Below are 25,171 nucleotides of genomic sequence, written 5' to 3'. Positions count from 1 at the left end.
ACACCTCGAAGATCATAAAGTTTAACCTCTGATCAACCCCCATCTTGTCAGCCAGGCCACAGCACTATGTGCCACGCCCAATTATTATGTTCTCTGTTACATCTATTCATATTGTTTATAACAGTGTCAAGAGGTTTTTCCAGAAGAATAAAAATCAAACAAAAGATTTTCAAAGCAATTCATTAATTTAAATCCACAATAACAAGATTTTCTATTAGTTCTACATCTTTCATTGTGCATTCACACAATGAAATCAAATACTATCCATGAAAATAATTCAGAAATACCAAATTTCATAATTTATTCAATTATATGCAGACTAATTACATAACAAATTGCCACTCAATCAGAATTCCATCCTTAAAAATTTTATAAAGGAGCAAATTAGTGATCCATGTTTGAAGAAACACAGAACAGGTTAATTCCATGTACATGTAACAGGGAGAGCTTTTTCAGCATTAAGTGAATGGCCATTACATTATTTGGAAAGTAAACAAACCTCAGTGTTTCTTTGTTCTGAAATACTCATGCTGACTTATCTGCAGCAAATATTGTCATTAGATACCATTCCACTCATAAATACAGTAGTGTGTAGTACTTTCAGATTCTTACAGCAATGCAATGTGCCTTATATAATATTAAACCTTTTGTTTTAAATGAAGTGGCTTATGTAGAATAATTAAAGTTCCAGTCTGCTTTAATAACCATTAAATATTATACACACTTAGGACAAAGGGTCTGTCTTTATGCTACAAATACATGTCCATTCATTGATATGTCTGCAGCCATATAAGAGTTCCCAAACCCAGGTTCAGTGAAGCAATCACAAAGTTAATCATACAAACACTTCTTGCCGGATCTAGGTTTTAGAACATCAGCTTCTCTTCGGGTGCAGAATCATAAACAGAGCTGGGTACCTTGTACAAGCCTCACTAGAGCTTCTTAATATTGAAGTGATATGTAACAATGGTTTTGAAATTTAGAAATTCTATACCAAAAACAGCACAGGTTGGAGACAAGACCTAAACGATACAATATATAAATGATAATTTTGATTTTCTGCTGTGTTCTGCTTTAGAGTCTGTCACTATTCTAGCCTAAGTAGTATGAACTGCTTGCCGGAGAGGCAGATGGAGTATCTGGAAGCTGGCTGTAAAAGCACAGTTTACGGTGGTACATGCACGCAAACTTGTACATTTGTGTGTTAATCGCTCCACTTCTGTGCATATGGAAAGAGCATGGACTGATGCAGATATGAACACTTTCCCTTCCTTTTGCATTTTTATCTGTTCTATATGCTTGCTGTTTGAGTGGTAGTCTCAGTACTCATGGGAACAGAGATTTGGGCCCTGACCACTTTTATACTAAGCCCTAGTGTACACTGCTCAGCAGAGCTGTTGGTGCTCTCAAAGGGTTAAGCACTTCAGGCTTATCAACAGAGGACTGAGCACAGTTTTCTGTGTACATTCCTCATCTTGTCCCATCCTCAAGAGGAACTTCAGACCTAAACACAATTTTCCAGATGGCAGAAGTATTCCTATATGATGCTCAATTTGTACAGTGTTCAAACTCTTTCACCAGTAACTTTTACTTCTCATAAATGATTTGTTAAGTAAAACCTGACAAATCCTTCACAGAGAACATTCATCATCCAATAATTTAAAAAAGCTTGACTCTGTTATTACCACACCAGGGGCCCGGGGGTTTGTTGGCAAGACTTCATTGCATGAACAGCATAAAAAAGGCTAATGGGATCTTCAGCAAACTTTTCTTCTAAAAGAAAACCAGAGGCAATCCAATCCAGAGGCAGTCAGTGAATAAACTACTAATCACTGAAATTAAAGGATTCAATCAAAAGTGTGTTGTGGGTAGGATACTGATTGAACAATAAACCAGTAATTAAACTGTGTTGACAGTTACCTATTATAGTGTATGTTACAAAAAAATGTCTCCATTTTTCATGCAGATCTTAAAATAAAGATCAGTAAAACTACCAAACGGACCACAGAAAAGAGTACTCTTTTTAATCCCTCACAGACCAAGTCCAAAAGAAGACATTAAAAAAAAAAACCAAGAGAATCTTTCCTCTGAACACTGTATCATCCCACATTGCCCATTTTTATTTTTAAAGCTGGTTGCTTCACAGAAAGGATCAGCAGACATAAATCTTATGCGTATGATTTTGCAGAGAAGCATAGCACAGTAGCACATAGCACAGTAGCATAGCACATAGTGATTAGTGCATTGTCAAAATTCAAGTATTCATCTAGGAATAACTGTGCACCTTATGTTCCAAGAATAGCATACAGTTCATAGTATGGTATCTTCTTTACAATGTTTTAATGAGAAGTAGAACCTTAGAAAACAGATAGGGTAATTCTTGTAATGCTATATGCCACTCTGGTGAATGTCCTCTGGTATAGTATTTCATATAAAAAATGCAACGGCTTTTTCCTCAGACACATGCATGGATTTTCTTACCTTTGGTTCCATTGAAATGAAGCTGTGGGTGCCTCTGCTTGAGAGAACTGACCTTTTAATTGTTTTACTGTGATAGAAGTGGTAGTAGTCCTTCAATGTTCCAATCTGTAAGAGCAGAAAAGAAAAAAAAAAGGAGTGGAAGACTTAATTTAATGAAACTGGTTTCCTGTTTTTCATTTTGGAAAGTCTATAAATTATGCAATTTCCTCTGAGCTGAAATGTTACTTGAACCCACTGATCATCTTTCAAAAGAAGGACATATGATATGAAGTAGACGAAGTATCCTTGAGGCAGTAACTGCATAACCGAAGATTATAACTGAGCTGCTTAGTCTAGCTGTATCTACCTTTTTAATGTTTAATTTATATGCCATACTTCAGGTAAGTCTGTATCAATTTATATCCAAACTTGTTCTCAAACAGCAAGTATAAAAATCATTAAATAGCATTCCATTTAGTTTGCTTAAGGAAATGTAATGTAAAACACACTAGACTTGGTTATTTATGTAATTAAATTATAAAAAGGACATTCACAGCATCAGACTATACAACAGGAATAGTTTTCCTGTTCTGAGAGCAAACAGAAAGATAGAAATGGTAACTTCATAGGATAATATGCAAATTTCATAACAGTGTAATAAAACTACTTCTTACTCATCCCTTCATAATAGAAACATAAATACTGAAGTGATGTGGCCTTCACAATTGAAAAATAAATCTTCCTTTCCAGAGTCATCAATATATTTGCTTTCATTTTTCATTTTTAACTTGAAACCTGTTTCACACAGCTACAAACTAACATTCAGTCTCCTTGCTTTTGGGAGAATGCCCCTCCAGCTCATTTGGAATTTGACCTACTAGTGCACTGTAAATCTTGTAAGATACTTCATAATTTAGTTTCAAGTTCCTTAATGATGAGCAAAAAGGGGACAATTGAGGCTTCTGTAATTTCAAATTAAAACTCAAAGTGACCTCATGAAACAGGCTTGGCTTTCCAAATAGAGCTAAATGATACCATCAAAGATGATGGAGCAACACTTGAAAACTTTCACCTTAAAAAAAACCCTCAGATTTCCTAATTTGCATCTATAACAATACACGTGCAGGAAACTTGAGAGCTCAGCAGTAAAGACTTGAAGAGAACTGGATATAAATCATTCACAAATACCAAGAATATTTAGAATATTTGAAAACAAAAGTCTTGAGAAATTTTGATAGACTTCGAAGAAAATACTGATACTGACAGAAAACAGCAACAATTTAAATTAATTTGACTAATAGGGAAAACTGGATCTAGGATAATAACATTAGTCTCTGTGAGTGGTCCATCAAAATCTTCATTTTGGGAAGGGTAACTTATATCTAGTGCAACAAAATACCAAAACATTCAGTTCAATTAATTTAGTTTATCATAAATTAAATAGGAATTGGTTTGTCTAAGACTAATGAGCTTATCAGTAGTAGAGTAATTTTCATGCTGCCCTCTCTCTGAAAGGCAATTCCAGCTGAAGTGGCACACCTCCACAGTACAGGTGAGCTCAGTTGTAGTGAACTGGGTTACATCTGGCTGGTGGCCAGTCAACAGTCCTGTTCCTCAGGGCTCAGTCCTAGACCAGCTCTGTTCAATATGTTTAACAACAATCTGGATGTAGGATTTAAATGCTCCATTAGCATATTTGATGATGACACCAAACTGGGAGATGCTGTTGATCCTCTTGAGAGACCAAAGGCCTTGCAGATGCATCTGGACAGATCAGAGCATTAGGCTATGATTAATGGTATGAAATTTGAAGTTTAAATTTTGGATTCTGTACTGGGGATTAAGTAACACCAGGCACAAGTGTGAAATGGGAGTGAAGTGGCTGGACAGCAGCCCTGCAGACAGAGACCTGTAGGTGCTGGCTGACATTAAGTTACATGTGAGTCAGCCATGTATCTGGGCAGCCATGAGGCCAAACTGCATCCTGGAGTACTTCAAATACTGCATAACCAGTCAGACAAAGGAGGTGGTTATCTCACCATACTCAGCTTTGGCAAGCCTCATTTAGAGCACTCTCTACAAGTCTGGGCCCCACAATTTAAGAAGGTTGAGAAGGATAAGAAGGATGAGGCCTCCTTGAATGCATCCAGGGGAGGCCAACAAAGGTGGGGTAAGTCTGGAAGGCATGGCTTGTGAAGTGGAGCTGAGCACTTTGACTTGGAGAATAGTAGGCTGAGGGGTAACCTCGTTGCTCTCTACAGCTTCCTGAGGAGGGGACAAGGAGATGAAGATGCTTATCTCTTCCTACTAGGATTCAGTGATGTGTCAGAAAGGTTCAGAATGGCATCAAGGGAGGTTCATACTGAACTTTAGAATGTGTTTCTTTACCAAGAGGATAGTCAAACAAGTTTGCTGGGGAGGTTGTGAATGCCCCAAGTCTATCAGTATTTATGAGGCATTTGGATTATGAGGCTCTTAATGATGTGTTGTAATTGTTGGTCAGCCCTGAATTTGTCAGTTAGATGACCACTGTCCAATTCTATTCTATCCTATTCTATTCTCTTCTACTCTGTTTTACTCCATTACTTTTGACTACAGCAACTGAAGTTTATTCTGATTTTAAGAGCTTCTGGCAAATACAATCCAGTAGCATCAGGTTTCTGTTGCACTCTTTTTACATTACTATTATTTATAACAATCACTGAAATTTGGTGCCAGGTTTAGTTTAAGTGCAAGTGATAGCATGCTTCCCTGAGACAGAAGGATGTAAACAGTTACTTCCTGGATGTTTCCTGGACTTATTAGTAGTCTCAAATGAGACTGAAGTGCTAGTGCTAGCTAAGATTGAAGTGACATTAGTATTGCTTCGTAAGTCTTCAAAGACCTGTAAAGGGCATACTCACCACACCAGTAACCTATAAAGGTACCTGAACTTTTCTAGACTTTTCTTGCTGCTTTCAGAGTGCGTTAGAAATCCACTACTTTGTCTGAGTGTGTCTAAAAAGCCACATGTTACTGAAAAGACAGCTCAGACAGGTAACTGGATTTTACAACTTCACAGAACTGTTTAAATAGAAAGGCTATATTGCAACGAAAATAAGCATCCATCCTGTCTTGAGCTACAAAGCTCTCAATGTGCTAAAGCTATTCAGTCCTGTGTTTTGTCTTACACTAGTTTAACTCTAGCTGACCACTCTGAGGGCATCCAAACCAGTAAATTTAGGAGATTACCTAATGCACTCCTGGAGGTTCTACAGTTTAGAAGAACTAGCCATCCATGGAACATACTGGAGACATCTGCATGCTTCCATCCCAAGGGGGACAGCATGAGCCTTTGTAATCCTTGTTCAGATCTACTCTCTCTGAAAACTTGGCTGTGGAGACAGAATTAAGCCCTTGCAATTATGTATAGTAGTTGCAATGCTATGTCTTCCAAACACCATTAGTTTTCAGATAATAATACTGGATCACTTAGAATTGTGAGATGTACAACTTTAGTTCATAATTGAAAAGAAATTAAAACAAGCCCAAATCTTTTAAGTGTAATTAAATTCATATCCAGTAAATGCCAGTGCCTTTCACAGCAAAGTAACACCAGCATTACTAAAAGCTTTTTTGCCTTCTCTTACCTTAATGGGAATTTACTTAGACCTTCCAATACCTTGAACCACTAGGAAGAATTAAACCATGTAACTATGGCACAATAAAACTTCTCATTGTGTATGTTCTTGTTAAATTGTTTTATATACTTCTAACTCCCAGGTCCTAGAGGCACTCTCAGAGAAAAGCAATATAAAGACAGAAACAATAGAGCTAACTACTCTACTACTGCTAGAGATTGCTGGCAGTTTCAACCATATATCCTTGAGGAATCGTTGTAGTCTACTTTTTTTTATACAGAGGGCATGATTTCTTTAAAAAGGAATAGGGAAATATTTCCTGGCCAAAGGAAAAAGAATGGGCAGTGGGTGTAGGGAAGACCTAATCTCTTTACAAGTAGTGTTTGTAGATAAACATTTTCAACAGATCTATACGTACATTTTAGTTGTACTATACTATGTCTATTCAAGGACAAAATAATTCCAGGAATTATTTCAGTTTTGAGGAGCTAACAATCCTACAATATTACTGTGGTGTTCCTGAAAACCAAAGCATACACATATTTACATTAAATTTATACTTACCAGGTCCTATTTTCTATTTAAAGTTGAGAAAATGTTTTGATTTCAAAGATATCATGAAACAAGAACCAAACTTTCTAAGCTTCCTCTTGAAAAATATTTCTTCCATATGTTATTTTATAGTCCAGGGCAAGAGTAAGATAATTTAGAACATAAGTACTGAATAAATTAACCTACATGTGCACTGTGTCCCATGAACTTTGTAACGAAATACAAATGCTAAAGATGACTGTTAAACATACTTCAAATATATCTATATGGTCACCAAACTGATCTATCTGACTAAGCTCTGAAACTAAACTGACTAAAATTTCTGTGTAGCTGAACAAGGGTAGGGAAGGCATTCCAGCTACTGGGCTTAAGAGATGTTTCAAAGCTTGCAAACAATTTTTTTTTTTTTTTAGGAGACAAATCTTCTAAACATCTAGGTGCAAAGTGCTCTTCTCCCAGAGGGCTGATTAGAAAATAATACGCTACTGATTTGGTGAATTGAAGGATATATTTTAAGATTCCCCATTTCTCCCGGGTTTTAATGAATTTGCTCCTAAATGGATTTGGAAAGGAAGACAGATCAGGTACAAATGTGATTCTGAACTCAGTGAGACAATAAAAGTACCAAAGAAGCAGTGATCTGCTACCCCTCTGCAGAGCTGGAATATAAATCATTATAAATAGGCAAAGGATTATATTTTACATGGAGATGAAGGTATGACACTTCCCATTTTTATAACAGCAAAAAATTTCCAAAGTGTTAAAGTCCTTGACAGAAGAAAATATCAAAACCAGAGAGATGAGAAAGCTTATGAAGTTTACTATTATCATCTCATTTTAACAAAATAATTTCAACCCTATTTCAAACTTTTACATTTTTTTCAAATTGAAGCATTTTCATTTGTCTCTAAAATACATTTTCTGGTGTATTCTGTATAATGTGACAACATTTGAAACATTTTCATAGTGTCCCAGTAAAGAGAAAAGGTGGTGGAGTTTTTAGCATTGTTTATTTGATACCACCCACATCATGGCTGGGGGGGGGGATAGCTTCGACAGAAAAAAGCCAGGGCCCGAAACTGGGAATTCACTGCTCTTGCCTTGGTCACAAGAGCAGAATGGACTTCCTCTTAAGCCAGAGTGGACTTGGTCCCTTCTGCTACCCAACAGTTTTTTTCCCTCTTCCCATTTTTCCTCTGGAGTGCTACTATGGGAGTTGTGGCATTGAAGTGGACAGCTCCAGGCAGCAGAGAGCTGGAGGCGGCAGTTCAAGCAAGTGCAGAGGACAGAGCTTAGCCAGCAGCTGCACAATTCCTTTTATCAAATGAACTGGCTTCCAGGTTTTGTTTTGTCCTTGTTTTCCACTCTTTTTAGGCTCGGTGGAAGGGTAGGGGAGAACACTATACTGTGGAAGCTCTCCTCACCATATTGCCTTTGTTTGGAGACCACACCTGGTGTTATCTTTGAGAAGCAGTTTTTTTTTTCCTGGTGGTGAATGTTCTTTTGTGGGTAAGCCACCTTATTTTTGTATACTTTTTTACTATTGTTACTGTTGTGGTTATAGTGATTTTAGTAAATTGTTATTTTCATCACATAATATGTCCTTATTGTCCCTCCACTATCAGAAGGGGTGACTGAAAGTAGTGTATTTGAAGTCTAGTTCCCTGTTGGTTGTTAAAACCAGCACACATAGAATAAAAGAATGACAAAATGGCCTGGAAGGACACCAAGCTGAGTGGTGCAGCTGACACAGCAGACAAATGGGGTATCATTAAGAGGTACCAGGACAAGCATGAAAAGTGAGCCCATAGGAATCTTAAAATGTTTAACAAGACCAGGTGCAAAAAGAACTTCAAATGTAAATCTGAAATCTCACAAGGCAAACTCATCGCCTTTAATTTTGACCTATTGGCTAGTCATTATCCCTAGGTGTAAATGGGTTCAATGATACTACAGAAAACTGCCACTCCTTCTCCTTCTTGAGTCACTCCAGACAAGGAAGTATTAAGCATCTTAAAACCAGGGTTCTGGTTCAGCATTTCGGAGCAAGAAAGCTCTGCAGAAGGTGTTAGCTGTTCACTGATCCACCCAAATTAAAGTACCCATATCTGGAAAGGTCATGTTCATTCCAGATGTGGAAACTAAACTCAACTTATATTGCAAGGAACAGAACTGTGTAGTGGAGTTTTTGGGGGGACTGGCATGGGGTTTTTCCACCATAAGATACTACAGTAGTGACCACACTTTCTCAGCCTCCAGCTCTTTTCTCCAAAACCCCACCATTAGGTCAGCACTGACAGATCTCCAGCATACTGAGGCTGCAGGACCAACTGCCGTAAGGACAGCTGCAGAGCTCCTCAGACATCTGAGCTGCAGACTGAGATGAGGGCTCTGTCTCTCCCAAACGTAATATCAAATTGATTTTTTTTTTAATTGTTTAACTAACAGAAATTCAACTGCCCATATTGTGGAGATGTCTTTGTATGATCGAGGTATGATCTTTTTCTCAAGATTCATATCTTCTTCTCCCATATTCCCTTTTCTTCAGGTTTGTTTTAAATGGACATGATGTCTGCAAAGTGTTGTTGCTTCTGAATAGTGAAACTGAACAAGCTGGGCTTGGACTTACATACATCCCTTCTTTCTGAAGAATTTTTTGAGTCTCTTAGATGGAGAAAAGGCTATACTGTAAGCAGGAGTTCTTGTACAGTTTATTGAATCTTCAGTTTGAAGGACAGGATCCCCCTAAACCACCTGCATATGAAATGAAAACTGCAAAAGAGCGCAGTTTAAAAAAATCACATGGCTATTTCAGCAAAAACATCACAATACATAGAAGCAAATCACATTGCATCTCTTCACCATGGTGGGAATGCAACACTTTACCATTTAACTACTGCCATTCCTTCTCCTTCCCTTTAAATAGAGAGGAAAGCATATCACCTTACTGAATTAAAATACACCATTTTAGCCTTCTTTTGTATTTTTTATGTTTCAGTTATTTGAATGGAGAAATTTTGTCTGGGCACTTGCCTTGAGCTAGTTTGGCTTTTTAAATAGCTTGTGCCAAAAATTAAAAACAGCCATTAAAATAAAGTATCTCAGCCTTATGTTCTTTAAGATATTGTCACTACTATTGCTTACATGCTGCTGTATTTTGTTTTAAGACTAAAGTAGCATAGTCTTTCAATTGAAAAATAAACTTCAGCCTTTTAATTTGCCTTTGTTAGTAGGAGTAAAACACATCAATATTCTGAGGTCAGTTATAATTTTTTATATCATTCTAATTCAGTATCAAAGTTATGATTTTTTACAGTTATATTATTGTGTTCCATATCTATCTATGCTCAAAAATTGTTACTGTAAGACCCTACAAGGCCTTGCTGTGTGTGTGCCTGGAAATGGTGTCATGGGCATTTTTTAAAATCGTCTCTCATTGGCAGCTTCCGGTTCTTTGCCACATATTATTTGCTTCATGAGCTGTTTGGTCTTTGCTCAGGCAAAGGTTTTGTCTTCCCTTTTCGGATTCTCTTTTAGTTTTGGGGGGTTTTGTGCATCTCAGAGAGGCTGCATTTGGTGGTTTTGAGCTGCCTTTGGTTGAGTTCCACAGGGGACTGCTGGTCAAGCCAGTACAAGTCCACTGTCTTCCCGCTCCAAAGGGAAAGATGCGGCTGTCTAGAGAGTGCCACCTTGGAAGGGAAGCTGTGACACCATCTTCCCCTTGTCCTCCAGCCGTGTGGCGATCCCTAGCTGGACACATCTTTGTGAAAGGGCATTTCCAGCACTGGGGCCTCTCTTTGTTCCCTGGGGATTGTGAGATACAGCAGTTTGCTATCAAAAAGTTAATTACTGTTTTTTCCCTTGCCTGTTGGCATTCTGTTACTAAACCGGTTTGGGGTTTTTTTTTCCACTTGAACCTATTCATACCTTATTTGTTACTGGTGGAACAGGATTGGTTGGAATCAAGGGGGATGCTACTCATTTCAGAGTGCTCATTGTCTAAAACCAAGACAGCCGGTCTATTTGATTTGGGATTAAGTCTATAAAAGTAGTTTTCTCATAATTTAACTTTTCCAGGCTTTCTACTGCATTGCAGAATATAACTTAAGCATATTTTTCATCTCAATTCTAAAATATAATTTAATTAAAACTAAAAGCTACATTTAAATGTAGAATTCTAAACTATTTTTAAAAATCAAAGTGCTAATTTTCCATACAGAGGAATGCTGTACTGAAAATATATTATAAAACAGAGTTAGAAACATAGACCAAATTATGTTTCCCCTGAGACTCCTAGCTGATCCATTACTTTTAAAAGTTGAGGTGAATTGGAAAAAGCTTCCTACATCACACTTTCTGTAAAAAGGTTACTTTGTATAATTGTATTTTAAAACAAATACTGTCAAATGAAATTCTGCTTTTTGAAATTACAGTACTTTAGTGCTCTCTTGGTAATCCTATTTAGCACATGGAATTACTATGAAAAATAAAGAGAAAAAACCTAACAACCAAACAGCAATATAAAGTGGTTTATATCATGAGAAAACCATAGAAAGTTTCTAATGCAAACAAGTTTTAGTACAAATCAGCAGATAAGATTAATTGGGGTATTAGAAAGAATAAATTCAAACTGTATCATAGCCTTAATTCTAATACATGCCAGATCATACTAAGATTTATATTAATTGAATCTACACTACTATATAGGAGGAACAATCCTTCTAAACAGGACTGAGACATCCTTTTTTGATTATATGTTTGTGTAAATCCTGTTATTGAAATTATGAACTCTCTGCCTTACTGAGTTCTGAGAAGTGGGAGAGGTTAAATGATTTTTTAAAATAAAAATATACTTTGATTATATCTAATTAAAAACAGTGCTACTTCAAAAAGTGCAGGTAAAAAAGCAATACTGAAGCCAAATCATAAAAGGAGAAATCCCAAAGACACCCATCAGATAAATAAAGCCAAGGAGAAGCTGCCTGAATAAAGACACTGTGAAAATTATGTTTGAGGCCTACATGGTTGAGCAGCAAAGCCTTACATGCCAGAGGTAACAGGAGCCCCCAGTAAATACATATTCTTCGCAAAGGTTATGAAAGAAGCAGGGCTTGAGCTTGACCCCTACCCTTCTCTGTTGCAGCTGCAGCTCTAAGAACATGCATCAGTCTTTGTGGGGGGACAATATCTGAGCTGTGCTGTGTATTAGCAACCTTTGAACACTTCCCTACAGATGAGGGCATACAAATATGCCCTCAGTGATGTTAAGCATTAATAAAAAGAAAGAAGCTGAAGATACATTGGAAACTGTGTTGATTGTCCAAGCATTAAATTGAAAAAAATGCCATTATAGTGCTTGAAAAATTTCTTTGAAGGTTGGTAAGGGTTTCATCCACCTCTTCTCTAGGACTAATAAACAGATTGTGACTATTAGAATGATGTTCAAAAAAATAGCTAAAAATCAATGAACAGGTCCTTAATTATTGGACAGGCAGTGGTAGAGGGGCTTATATGAACTATAGACACCAACAAATATATCAGCCTAAAACATCTGGGGGAGATGGTGAAGTGAGCCATTTCCACATTTGTCATGTCAAATCTTAAAATTCAAGTACAGTAATTACAGGAATTAATAACTGCAACTGTGAGCTTTGCCTTTGGAGCACTGCAGCAGCTGGGAAGCTCACATCCCTGTCAAATAAAGTAATGCAATGTTACTCAGCAAACCTGTGACCATGGGCTTGCAGTTCCAGGCAATGTTACATTTTTCATCAAAATGCTCAAAAGGAAATAAATTACTTCCTTCATTCTCATTCATCTTTTCTATAATTTCTTTTCAATTCAAAACCCAACATAATATAAATGGTAGCTTATGCCCCTTTTTGTGAACCCCAGTGAGTCACCACCTTGTTTCTGCAAATAAAAATGAGTGTAACAAAGACTATTTATATTATGCTGAACAAACAAAAGTAACCTTTGCAGTATTTAGAGTGACTTCAATGCAGTCATCATGCATTTGAAAGTTCAAGCCATAAAAAATATATTTTTTATCCGCAAAGATGCTGTTAGGCAATATGATCAGTTTGTTTCATTACCACAGTCATCATTTTGATGAAGCCATCAAAAAGCCATTTTGAGGAGTCAATTAAATTGCCATTGCTTTCTGAAATTTTTTTCCCTTTCCTAACTTAATAATCTGCAATTTAAAATTTCCAAATTATATACTGCATCAACTGAAGTGAGCTTTGCCTCTGTTTTATTGACTTCCAATCCTATTTCATATTGCGTCACAAAACAAATGTAAAATGAGGATGCATACTCATGCAGTGTCATGAATGTTTGTTACAGTAACAAACAGAACTGCCACATACCATACATTACTAGCTGTTCCAGGCTCTAAAGACTATGGTTTCTTTGTAATGTTTCTTCACCTGTGCTCTCATACATGTAATTATAAAGCATTAAGAATGAGACTTGACAAAGTTCTGACCAAGCTACTTCATTCATGCGAACAGTATAAAAGTTAGTTAAGAGGTTTTATTTTTTTAACAAACTACTGCAAGAAAAGTGTCACAACAAGCAATGCACATATTCATTTCCTTTTAAATCTTGATTCTGAAATATTTCATAGGCATCATCTCTGTTCTAAAACTTGTAAACATCTACCCAGCCCCATAAGATCAAGTACCTTCTCACTTACAAAACTGCAAGTCAGAAATAACTGTTGAAATTATAGAATTTCAGAGGCATAAATCAAGAGCAGTCTAATCTAATGGGGTTACTGCGCAGTTCTTCTACAACAGTAGAAATTATAGTTATATTTGCATTCAGTTATTTCAACATCAATATAAAACTCCTAAGCACATTAATATGTGAATATACTGTTCAAAATTACTAATGTGGTGACTTACACTAGTCGTACTGTTTACAGCGACCATTTATATTGCCAGCAATAAACCTTTTCATGCTGTACTTTGTCTTACAAATCTGAATTCAGCTCTTACTAGTCATAGGAAGTACAATGTTTTCATTTAACTGACTTTCTCATGAGACGTGCTTTAAGCAATTTCCTCTTCTATTACCAATATAATTTACCAAAGAGTTATAAAGAAGTGACTTGTGGGAATATCTGAGTTAAGTTCATCTATGTGCAGTGCACAGGCAGAAAATACAATCCTCTTGTACAGTTAACCTAGATCACCCTTCCTGAACATTGTACTCCAGTGAAATCTGGTATCTTCCACTCTGTACAACATGTTTAACGAAATACAGAAAAGCAGAAAAGCATGAAACTTGTCCAGAACGCAGGTTACTGACATATTAATCTATTTTACTTGACTATTGCTAGAGCTGTACAGAAGTTTACACTTTTTTGTGTGTAAAAGTAAGGTCTGTCAATATTCTTTATTTATGTCTCCATATGTAAGCCTGTTGACTTTGGTAAGACAACTAGTACAACACCTCTTCATGTAACAGTTTAATAGTAAGAAAACAAAAATTTCTGTTTGGTGTTATCTAAAGATACACTAAAACAAAAAGCAAGTAGGTGAGTAAATGCAACCATAAAAATATTTGTGTCATGTAGCATTTAAACATAGTAAGAAATAAAACAGCTATATAATCATAAGTAATGTTTACTGAGGATTTGAGAAGTATTACAGCATAGCAAATGTCTAGCACAATCTTGCAATATTGCATGTGAAGTTGCTATTTGCAATCATAACAAAAATAAAATAAACACACAAAAAGGTGACACAAAAAATTTGTATTAATTCAAATATACACGTCTCTCCTGGTGTACCATTTTCCAAAGTACTAGAAGATTCAATTAAACTTTCACTGGATTCACTGGAATCTTTGACAGTGTTTAATGGTAACTGCACTTAATGCTTTTTTAACCTAGACCCCAGAAAGGTGTATATTTTCAATTAAGTGTAGTTAATCTCATTAAGTTAAGAACTAACTTAAGCTTCCAAATTACATCACACTACAGAGACAAGACAAAGAGATCCGATACTCAATTCAATACAAAACATCTAAATTTACTAAAACTAATGATAAACAAGTTACAGCTCTCAGATCCTATCCATTTCACACATATAAAGAATATTCCTTGATGATCTTCTCATTTGGAGAGCTGAATCTTACAACCTCAGGGTTGAGAGAATGCCTGAAAGTGTTTTTTCTTGGAGAAAGGACAAAAGTTCCTACTGTACCTACTGAATTTGTTTAATATATTGATACTAAACATACCAAAATACTGAAATAGGAAAAAGACAGTCAGTTAAAATGACAGCAATGCATTGGATAAAACTATGTCTTTTTCTTTATATATGGATTTTCATTTCTATTTTAAAACATTGTATTGAAATACAAGTTTCAACCACCACTAGAACTGCTCACTGTGCAGCTATGTTTGTCAGATTAATATTTCTATTTGCCAGGCAATAAATGGAAATTGCTTAAATTTCACACAACTGGAATGGCATTTATATACAAAAAAGCTTCCAAAAGAGCAGTCTGTTGCAATGGTAAAACCATGTATTGATGCCAACATAGTCCAGGGCCCTTTTGGATCACAAAATAGTTAACTCTTTTAGAAAACAAAACTCTGCAACTCTGTTAATTCCAGCTACCAGTTTTACCAGATGGTTTTGTGATTTGTAAGTTGGCCACCCTCATCATGCACTGATCTAAAACTGATTTTGAGTAGGGGTGTGTTGTTCACTGACAATGGAAATTTAAACTTCTCCAAACTGAAGCAAACATTCAGCCTCATCAGACAGGCAGAAAAGACAAGATGTGGTATAGCCCATCATGTGCCCACCAAGATACGGTGATGGGCACATATCAGAAGTGTCAAAGCAATTCCAGATACCGTAATACATGTATCCTCTGGGAGTTAACTTTTATTTCAAATTGGGTATGAATAAAATCCTATTAATATTGTGCTTTCAATTCATGGAAAGCAAATTATTTCGTTCACAATGAGCAAGGAAGAAAACTGTACAGAATATCACAATTAATACTGACATGCTAGCTAGGACTGGAGCTTGTGTTGTGTGTTGGTGACAGGATATATCTAGTCTGTCAACTTTACTGATATAACTTGTGTACATGCAGAATAATTTCCAATGTCCTTACTAAGAGACTTTATTAAACTGCTACTGAATACTTCATGGAGTATAATATATTAAAAACAAGATAAGCTTATCTGCCTCTACATACATCTCTGTATGCATCTGCATTAGTTTCACTCTACACCCTATTGGTAAAACTGCCAGTTGTGCAAGATGGGGCTTGGTTGCTCATGAGAAAACAGCTTATGCTGCAGCCCACTCCTGCAGGGAAGGGATCTACTAATTTCCAACGGGTCTACTAATTCCCCAGTTAAAGCTGCTCATTTATGCTAGGCTCATTGGAGCGCAGCATACTCACAAAAGCATCAGATTTTTTTTCAAAGTTTAGTGTTTGATTTGTTTGCTTCAGTTCAGCTCAGATCAGTTACTCAAGATACAATAGTTGACATTCTGCAGTTCACAATGTTGAAGCAATATGAGTGGAATAACCGAATAAAAACACTCCATAAATTAAAGTAGTTAAAATTTTTGTTTTAAAAACAGTTTTAACTTTTCAGAACAGCTGTATAACAAATGTGATGTCAACTTTTAAAAGGAGATGTGAATTGAGTCTACTACTAGAAGTCACTACTAGAAAAACTTACAGAAACTAAGAAGTAAGAAAATTAATGGACACTTCGGTAGAAAGTCACTGTTTTGGAAATAGTTAAACAGAAGAAGATTCTGCCTTACAAATTTATTGCTGTTCTTAAAAGAGGCCAAGCACATAGATAGAGATGGGTAAACAGAAACACTCTAGTTGAACTTCTAAAAGGCCTTTGACAATGTACTTCACCCACAGGTTTTAAGAATTTAAGAATCCACTGCAAAAGGTCTTCACAGAAGTAAGCAATCAAAATTAAAAAAAAACTGAAAACAAATAGTTAGCAAATAGCTAAATAGCAATTATCTTCTTACAATGCATGGAGATTCCAGACAGAGATCTGTTGTGTTCCATTGCAGAACCTCTTCTGGAAGATACACTATTTCATTACAAAAAACATGCATGGGAAAAAGAGTAAGCAATGAGGTGTAGAAATCAGCCATGACAGATGTAAAAACTGCAACAGCTGACTGTGCATGAACTGCAGAAGTACCCTGAAAAACTGAGTAACAACAATATCAAATGAAATCCAATATAGACAAAAGTAGATTAACTTATGTACAAACCAAACATCACACTAAAAGGAACTGTTCAGAGCTGCCCAGTACCATACCATTAAAGAATGGTAAGTCTCAAGGTTGTGGTAGACTAATCCATGGGAACTCAGCTCAACAGAAGACCCCACAGTAAATTACACACTAGATATTAGTTATAATATGAAGGATAAAACACAGTACATGGCATCATGAGAATAATGCAAGGTTTTCTCACATTCTTAAGTACTGTGTAGCTCTAGTTCCCTCTATTCAAAGAGGGAGACCTGAAAAAGTTTCCAAGTAGGAAAAGAAGAAAGGACAAAGATATGGCAAAACAGAAGTTGCATGACAAATAGCAAAGTAAACCAAGACCCTTCAGCCTAGATATAACATAATTTAGGGGAAAATATTCAAAGTCTAAAAAATCATATATGGTGTAAGAGTGGACAAAAATCATCTTTCACCACCTCTTTCAGTAGCCATACAACAAAGCTAGTAAGTAACAAGCAAAAGAGAGGTGTGTCTTCACGCAGTGTAGTAGCAAACTTCATAAATCCTTCCCACAGAATATTGTGGATGCTAAAAGTTTTGTTTTATTTCAAAGACTGAACAAGAATCCGGACAAAGCAAACATTGCGAATTTATAAGTATCCAGAAACAATATCCAGTTCAGGCAGACTCCTTAGCCAAAAACAGCTGAAGGGAGTGTTAGTGAAAAGCACTGGATGCTTGTTTTGTTCTTCCTCGCCCAGGACAGTAACTTAAAACCACTGCCTGTGCCTATTGTGGTGGCATCCAGAAAGATCTATCAGACTCAGAATAGCCTGCCATTCTTTTGGGTCTATTTCAATAAGGGTGCTCAGGTGAACAAAAATGTTATAGGATCTATTTCTCTATGCCCTAGATGTCATACCACCGGTTTTAAAGGCACAATACAGTATGTATTTTCTTTCCTGTCTATTTTTAAGACATCAGGTTACTGTGTAAATATGCTCCGCAAAGAAAGGCTCCATAAAAGAAAAGGAAACATTCTCTACATTTATCCAGAGGGGAAACTACTGACAGACAACAGAGAATGGAAATTTTCAGTTCCCTTGAAATTGCAAAATATAGCTTAAAGACTAACTAGCAAACTAGATAAAAGAATGAAAAAGTAGGCATACAGGATGCTAAACACAGCTAGAACCAGTGGATAAAAAGATAATAAGGAACCTAGTAGGTTTTGTGGCAAAGTTACAAGAAACTTTGCACATGCCGTCAGAGAAGTTCCAGGCAAGATTTACAATACTGGGGGCACTCAGTAATTACAACCACTACAGACCCCTTCATTTAACCCTCGAGGACCATTAAAGGATTTCTGGTAAGGAATGGAGGCCTGTAAATTGGTTCTAGGAAAGTGAAGTTTATGTATTAGCTAAGAAGTACATTTTAATGAATATGTATGCACATGACGGAATAAAGACCTTGTTGTCAAGTTTTACAACACATATTGAATTGGAGGAAAAATCCTCTGAAGGCGTCCAGCACTGTAATAAAGAATGTCTGCATTCTAACCACTTCAAATTGTGTTACAAAGTTTACTTCCAAGCTGATTTCAGTATCACTACATGCTACCACTGATTAAACTATGCATTTCTAAAAGGACAACATTATCCAATTCTAGGCTTGACTTTCAGACACACAGCACTGTTCTGTAACACTTTGCTGCCTTCTAAGCACTTTTACACAAAACTCATTAGTTTTTTTCTAGTTTGAATAAAATATATAGCACACGTTTTAACTGTGACTTGCAGCATCTCTTAACTCCAGTCTGGCCCCAGAACACAAACCTAAGTGATACCTGTTCCCTGATGGCACAGAAATCCTAAACAGATAAAAAGAAAGAGAAAAAAAATGTAACTTGAGAAAAGATGGGCCTGATGGCTATCCCTTATTAAAATGTATGCCATCTCCATCGGGATTAGGTTTCTTCTCTATGGAAGAGTCTGTGCATACAATTTTTTCTTTCTTTATTTGTTAGAACTGTATATTCCCTTTTGCCTGATTAACATGCTTTTTACAGTCTCACCTCCATTGTGCAACATCTTGTAATCCACAGGAATGTCCACAACAAGCTGTTCTGGCACAATTTCATTCTGTAATTCTCATACTCTGCTGGACTTGCCAATGTTTCATTCCAAACAGTTTTTCATTCTGCAAATATCAATCAAATGGGCCCAGTCTGTTGCCAAATAAACACTTACTGTCTTAAGGTATGTATCTTTGGCAAGCAGGATTCTGTTTGATTGTATTTTCTCCAGTGTTTGGCAGGTGACAAGGAGTACCACGTGATATGGTTGACATGTATTTCCCCACTTGCTGATTTTACAATTGATTATTTGGAGGACAAGAGAAAGGTATACTGGTCAATCACAGACCATAAAATACAGCTGTAAAACAAGAAAATGACATGGAAATGTACTGCCTGACAACAAGCATTATTTATGGACAAAGAGTACAAAGGAGTGGGGAGGTTGTATACAAGCAAGACATAATTTCTAGTCAAGGCAAACGGATGTCAATCAAAACACAACAACTATGATGATGGTAGGAGTGGGAAATCTATCTTCTGTCTTCTAATAGGAAACCAGAAGCTACAGAAGCAAAAGAAAGGCCCTAAAAATGTGATAGAGAGACAGATGAGCCATTTAAGCACAAGAGCAGATATATAACATTGGCTGTGACTAAATTTAGTCCATAAGTTGGGGGAAAAAAAATCACTTTTAGAACTGGGGTCAAAAATCCACTTAAGAACACCTTAAGACACACATCACTACTCATTATTCTGTCCAATTCAATATTCTTCAGATTTTTATATTTATTATATTATTTATGTTTGTTTTGAGCAGACACTGTGTAAAATAAAAACTTTATCTTCAAGTACGACTTGAGTAATAAACCAAATTCCTGAAGCAGGGCACAAAATTAAACTATGGAACAGTAGGTCAAAACTTCATAAGCAAGAATGATTTATCTATTTATTACAGCAGGGCAGCAAACAATTACCTGCCAGAGTTCATTCTGAAATGGTTTTGGTCAATATTTCAACTAGTGACCTGAATATTGGCACAGAAAAGACATCTGCTAAACTTAAGATATATAAAGACTCAGAGATTATATGCTAATATGCTGAGGGAGAGGAACAGAATTCAAAACAAACTGGCACTGTAACACATAGTCTGAAAAGGCATGAAAATATCCAGCAAAGGCATAAGCAAAGTACTACACCTAATAAATAGCAACTTACTGAAAAAATTCAGACTGAAGAACAATAGGCTGGGAATCTGGCAGAATCAATCTGTGAACCATAGCAGATCACAGGCTGAATTCTGTCAAGAATGTCATATGGCTACAGGATAGACAAATGACATAATGGGTTACATAAACAGGAGTGCTTTCCTGAGGACAGAAGAAGGAATCCTTATGCTGCTGTACTCAGCTGTAATGATCTGGCAGTTCCTTGCTCAATATGAGGATCTCTTAGAAAGACTAGAGTCAAGCAGCTAGACTGGTCAGTGAAAGCCTCACTTACATAAAACAAAGTACTGAACTTGGATGGAAAACTTAAAAGTCTGGAACAGGGAAATGCTACATCTTTTCTGATGTTGCTACTCTTTATATTCACAGAGAAACAAGAAACATGAGCTTTGAATTGCAGAAAGACTAATACAAGTTTGACTTCACCAGGACAAAGAGTGTAAGAGACCACTAAAATCACTAGCTCCCTTGACATTGTGGAACTTCCTTACCAAAGACCTTCAAAAACTGATTATACATCTGCCAGGAAACATGTGGGCAAAGCTGGTTTTCCTTAAAGGCACTGCAATGGACATACTGATTTGTAGTGATTTCCTTCTTGCCCTTCACTTCTATAGCTTTAGCCATTGTCAGGCAGAGGCTGTCATACCAGACATGATTGCTGTCATACCAGAGGTATGATGCACTGTGGATTTACATCAATATGCTTTACAGATTTCTGCCAGTTCTTCCACTTAACCCAGTCTGGTCCACTTCTGCACTTTGAGAGAAGCAGTTTGCACAAATATTGCCAGTTGTAAAGGGCTTGTTATTCTTAAAAATATAATTTAGTTTGTGCTTGCCTAAGGGCTTTAAATAAAAAAATCATCACACAATTTGTAATTTGACCACTATACTGTTAAACAAGATTATCTTCCCTCATTTTGTAACAACACACAGATGCTACTAGATTGCCTGTATGACCAGAAACCATTCCTTTTCTTCATCCAGCTCCTAATGAAAAGCTCACATTTACTAGAACTAAGATCTGTTCTCTCTCCCTCTTCCCTCCCATTTTTAACTGCAGAGATGAGAAAATATACCACTAAATATGAAGAAAAAGCCATGGTATACCCTTTGTAGCCTCCAATATTTTCAGGTGTATTGGTTCTCTGGCATTATGAGCATTTACAAAAATTTTTTTTCAGGATTTACATTTTCCAAATATTTGTCTACCAGTGATTATCCTCTGCTATTGCTAAATGCACTTTTTTCCTCCTATGTATAAGAGAAAATTCAGTTTTCCTTGGTGTATTCGTGTAACCCCGCCTTATATATCTGCATATGCATACAACATAGAGTACACCTAGCTTTAATTCTTTTAACACCATCGTCCTGATACTTGTATCTTCAGTACTCAGGACTTCACTAAACTTATTACAGGTATTAAATTTTAGTAAGATATACTCAATTTCAATACTGTGAGCACACAGGCTCTTAAGAAGTATGATTCTTCTATTATTCATCTATATTACGGGGTACTTGAACTTCTTTGCATAAAGGCCTATCATCTTGCCTTTTTGAGACATCCTTGTAAAGTGATGGAGACTTCTGGTAGCAAACTCCTTCCTTTGCTGAAGACAATCACCTCAGTTTAGGCTTTTTATCTCAAATTAAGTTCTTTTTTTCCTTAACTGCTTCCTTGTCTTGCAATTTGAACTACTTAGTTTACAGAATTTACTTCTGCCTTCCATCAGGAATAGATTTAGAAAATGAAAAACAGCCACTCCTCCCATTCTTTCTATCAACTGACCTTGTTACACAACATCTTGTCTGTGACATTAAAGGAATGTCAGGTTTGAAATGAACTGTTGAAATGAACAGGTTTGAAATATTGTTTATTAAACTTTCGTGTGATCTTCTGGCTTCAAACCAGTAGTCCCAATTAAAACAAACCAACCCACCACAAAACACTTACTGGCAAGTGACATAAGCATTTACATTATTTAGAAAGCCAAATCTGTTTATCTTACTGTGACTCCTGAGGCACACCTCAAGCTCAGCCTCACATGTAGGTGCTTTTTGTCTAATAGTGTCTATTCCTTGCAGAAAGAAAATTGTAGGAATAGGGTGGCCTGTCATTTGCAAAGGGCAGGGAATAGGCTACTCAACTCTGGAAGAGATCAGAAAAGTAAAATTCCTGGAAGAATACTATCAGGAGAAGAAAGATGTGATGTGGGAAAATGTTCACCCATCCTCAGCTATTGCCTAGAATTAAGAAAGAAAAAAGAACAGGATCTGAAGTTTACTATTGCAGCATTTCTCTCCCTTGTTGCAACCACAGACAGCTTTATGTCTTCCATTCTTCCGTCACCTTTGGGGTACCAACTGTTTGTTTTTCCTCTGCTCCTCAACCTTAAAGGAAAATCCACTGCCTGAACAAGAAACTCCTGGCACCTGATGACAGCAAATAGTCACAATATTTAAAGCAACTGTACAAAATGCTACACAGATTACATGCTTAACCCTTGACAGCTGCCGACAGTGAAAGAAACATTCCTGAATGTCAGTGACAGATACTCTGCTCTAAGGTAAGGTCTGCTTTGTGCAGCCACTGCAAAATAGAAAACAAGCCAGGAAAGAGGTGCTGGGAAATGCATTAAACCCCAGATTGCTCCATGCAGCATGGAACTTCGAACAACTCCCTGGCTGCTTTATGCTGTGATATCTTATCACAGTCCCAGAGGGCAAGTCTAGACCACTGTCTTAGAAGAACCATGCAAAAAGAACAATGCAACACTTCTTTGTTCTAGAGAAACTATTAATTGCATTTCAAGGGTAAGTCAGAAAAACCTCCATTGGAAAAGGAGGAAAGAAGTCAACTCCAATCATTTAAGTCCTGGTATTACATGTTTGTGTCATTTTAAAGTCCGTTTTTTTTTTAACGAAACACAGAAGACATATCTCTCACTGGTAATACAGGAAATACAAGATAAACAAGAAGTATGTCAGAGCAAATTGTAGGAAACAGGAAACAGAACATGTAGTCTGGAAAAACATAGAGTTAAAAGAGGATTCTTTCTCTGTTGTGCTGTGTTCGCTAAAAAATAATGGAAAATTCCTCTATTCAATGAGCACAGAAAATAAAGCTTTGAGTTTTCATAAGACACAAAGACCACAGAAGCCTGAGAGCAAGAAAAGTTTACCAGAAGCTGTGAAAGAAAAGAGTTCTCAATTGCTCACCAGCATATCATATCAAGGCCCCTTTTAACAGCCCCTTCTGACATCTATTTCTGATTGACTTGTCCAGTCATTTAGCAAGCCTTCACAGGTTTGCCATGGCAATGAAAATTACTGAATTTCAAGGTATTTCAAGACTCGACTGGATATTCTCCAAATCACACAAGCATCAAAAACCAGTAAGTTAAATTCCTCCCATCATCAGGAATGCACTAGATAACAAAAACTGGGAGAAGGGATGTTGGCCCGTATTTACAATTCAGAGCCTTCCTGGGTCTACCATCTTGTCTCTACTTATCAATTTTATGCACCTTTCAATGCCATTTTTCCACAAACACAAAATTAACAGAACGGTCAGTGGAAATAAGGCCTTCAGAGTCCCTCTTTCTCACTGTTTCCTTCAGCTCTAATTATGCAATTTACTGTTGTCAGAATGTTCCTGGCTTGAAACTTTCATTTTTATACAGTTTCACTACTTATCTTTAATATTTTCAATAGGTTATTTTTCTGGATAATTTGTAAGTTAGTCCTTTGGACCAGCTGCAGTGGAATTTTGATTTAGCTTTTTTCACTTTCTTTATATAGATGAGCTCATAAATTTAATGTAACCAAAAATATTATGCCTATTCTATAACTCTATGAGAAAATTCTACTTATTGGTGTCTCTTATTTTCAGAGCATATTCAGCTAAGAAAATATCTTTCAACATCACACTCAAAATAAATTTTTTAATTACTTGCAATTGTTGCTCAATAATAACCAGCAGATTATTGCCCCATTCTGATCTTCTTTTTGCACTTCCTGTTTTGCATCAAGTATTTTCCTGCTTTTTCAGATCTATGAAGAAAGCTCGCTATGGACAAGTCCACCTCATCTGTCCAAACTGTTCCTGATTCCCTTTCTCCAAAAGTTAGTACCTTACTCCGTTTACCCATCTTTACCTAGAAACACAGTCTACTCTTTTTTTCATCCATATACCTAATAGAGCATTTTCCAATTTTCAGTTACTTATAGTCTCTATTTTCTCTCATTCTCATTTGTATACCTAATCTGTATACCTAATCTGTATTATCCATTACTGGTATTTTGTAATTGTATATAGACACTTTCACATAAGAAACAACAGAGGTTTACAACATTCTTTCCTTAATTCAAGACATGGCTTACATATGCAAAGTACAAAAAGGCAGGCTCTGAGCTAACCAGCCAGCCTGACAAAAGAAAAAATGGGGACAGGCGCATCCTGCAACCAATGGTTGCAAATTTTGCCACTATAAGGGCCCAGATAGGAATAAATCATCTTGAACAAAAAACATTCAAGACTAAAAAGAAAACCGATGCAAAAAATTTTGATTCCTAAACTGTAGTTCCAAAGTAGTACTTCACTTTTGACATGCAATCTTCCTCCCATATTTTAGTGCCTCCAGCTGGAAGTAGTACTGCCTGTCTGCTTACGTGAGAAGTTGATACTCTAAGTAACTGCGTCCTTACACATCACGTTTTGTGATACCCCAGTGACATTTTCCAGTTTTTCTCATGTAAATTATTTCTCTTAATTGACCAACCAGCTGTCTTTTTCAGGCTTGCAATTGATATGTACTTTAAACTTTTGATTCAATGATGTAGTAGGTGGGAATCCATTTTAAAACAAAATAATAATCAGGTCTTATTTTGGTTTGGTTGATATGAAACGCCTGGAGTGTAAACACAGATACGGTTTTGTAAATCTCATGTATAAAAGGAAGCCTTCTGTACCTGTAAATG

General features: G+C 36.5%; 1 protein-coding gene across 6 annotated transcripts in view; it reads right to left on the bottom strand.

The window, feature by feature from the left end:
• PCSK5 (proprotein convertase subtilisin/kexin type 5) overlaps window positions 1-25,171 on the bottom strand; it is a 229,498-nt gene that overhangs the window by 202,594 nt on the left and 1,733 nt on the right. For all 6 annotated transcript variants that reach the window (XM_085566214.1, XM_085566213.1, XM_021541528.4 and 3 more), the window contains exon 2: window positions 2,482-2,586. In XM_085566214.1, the coding sequence (XP_085422340.1) occupies window positions 2,482-2,586 (105 nt within the window). The remainder of the gene's footprint in view (window positions 1-2,481; window positions 2,587-25,171) is intronic.

This window comes from Lonchura striata, chromosome Z (genome assembly GCF_050655825.1).
Source record: "Lonchura striata isolate lonStrDom1 chromosome Z, ASM5065582v1, whole genome shotgun sequence".
In the NCBI taxonomy this organism is placed as follows: domain Eukaryota; kingdom Metazoa; phylum Chordata; class Aves; order Passeriformes; family Estrildidae; genus Lonchura; species Lonchura striata.
The sequence above is the reverse complement of the archived record's forward strand: the minus strand, read 5'-3'. Positions and strand labels throughout refer to the sequence as shown.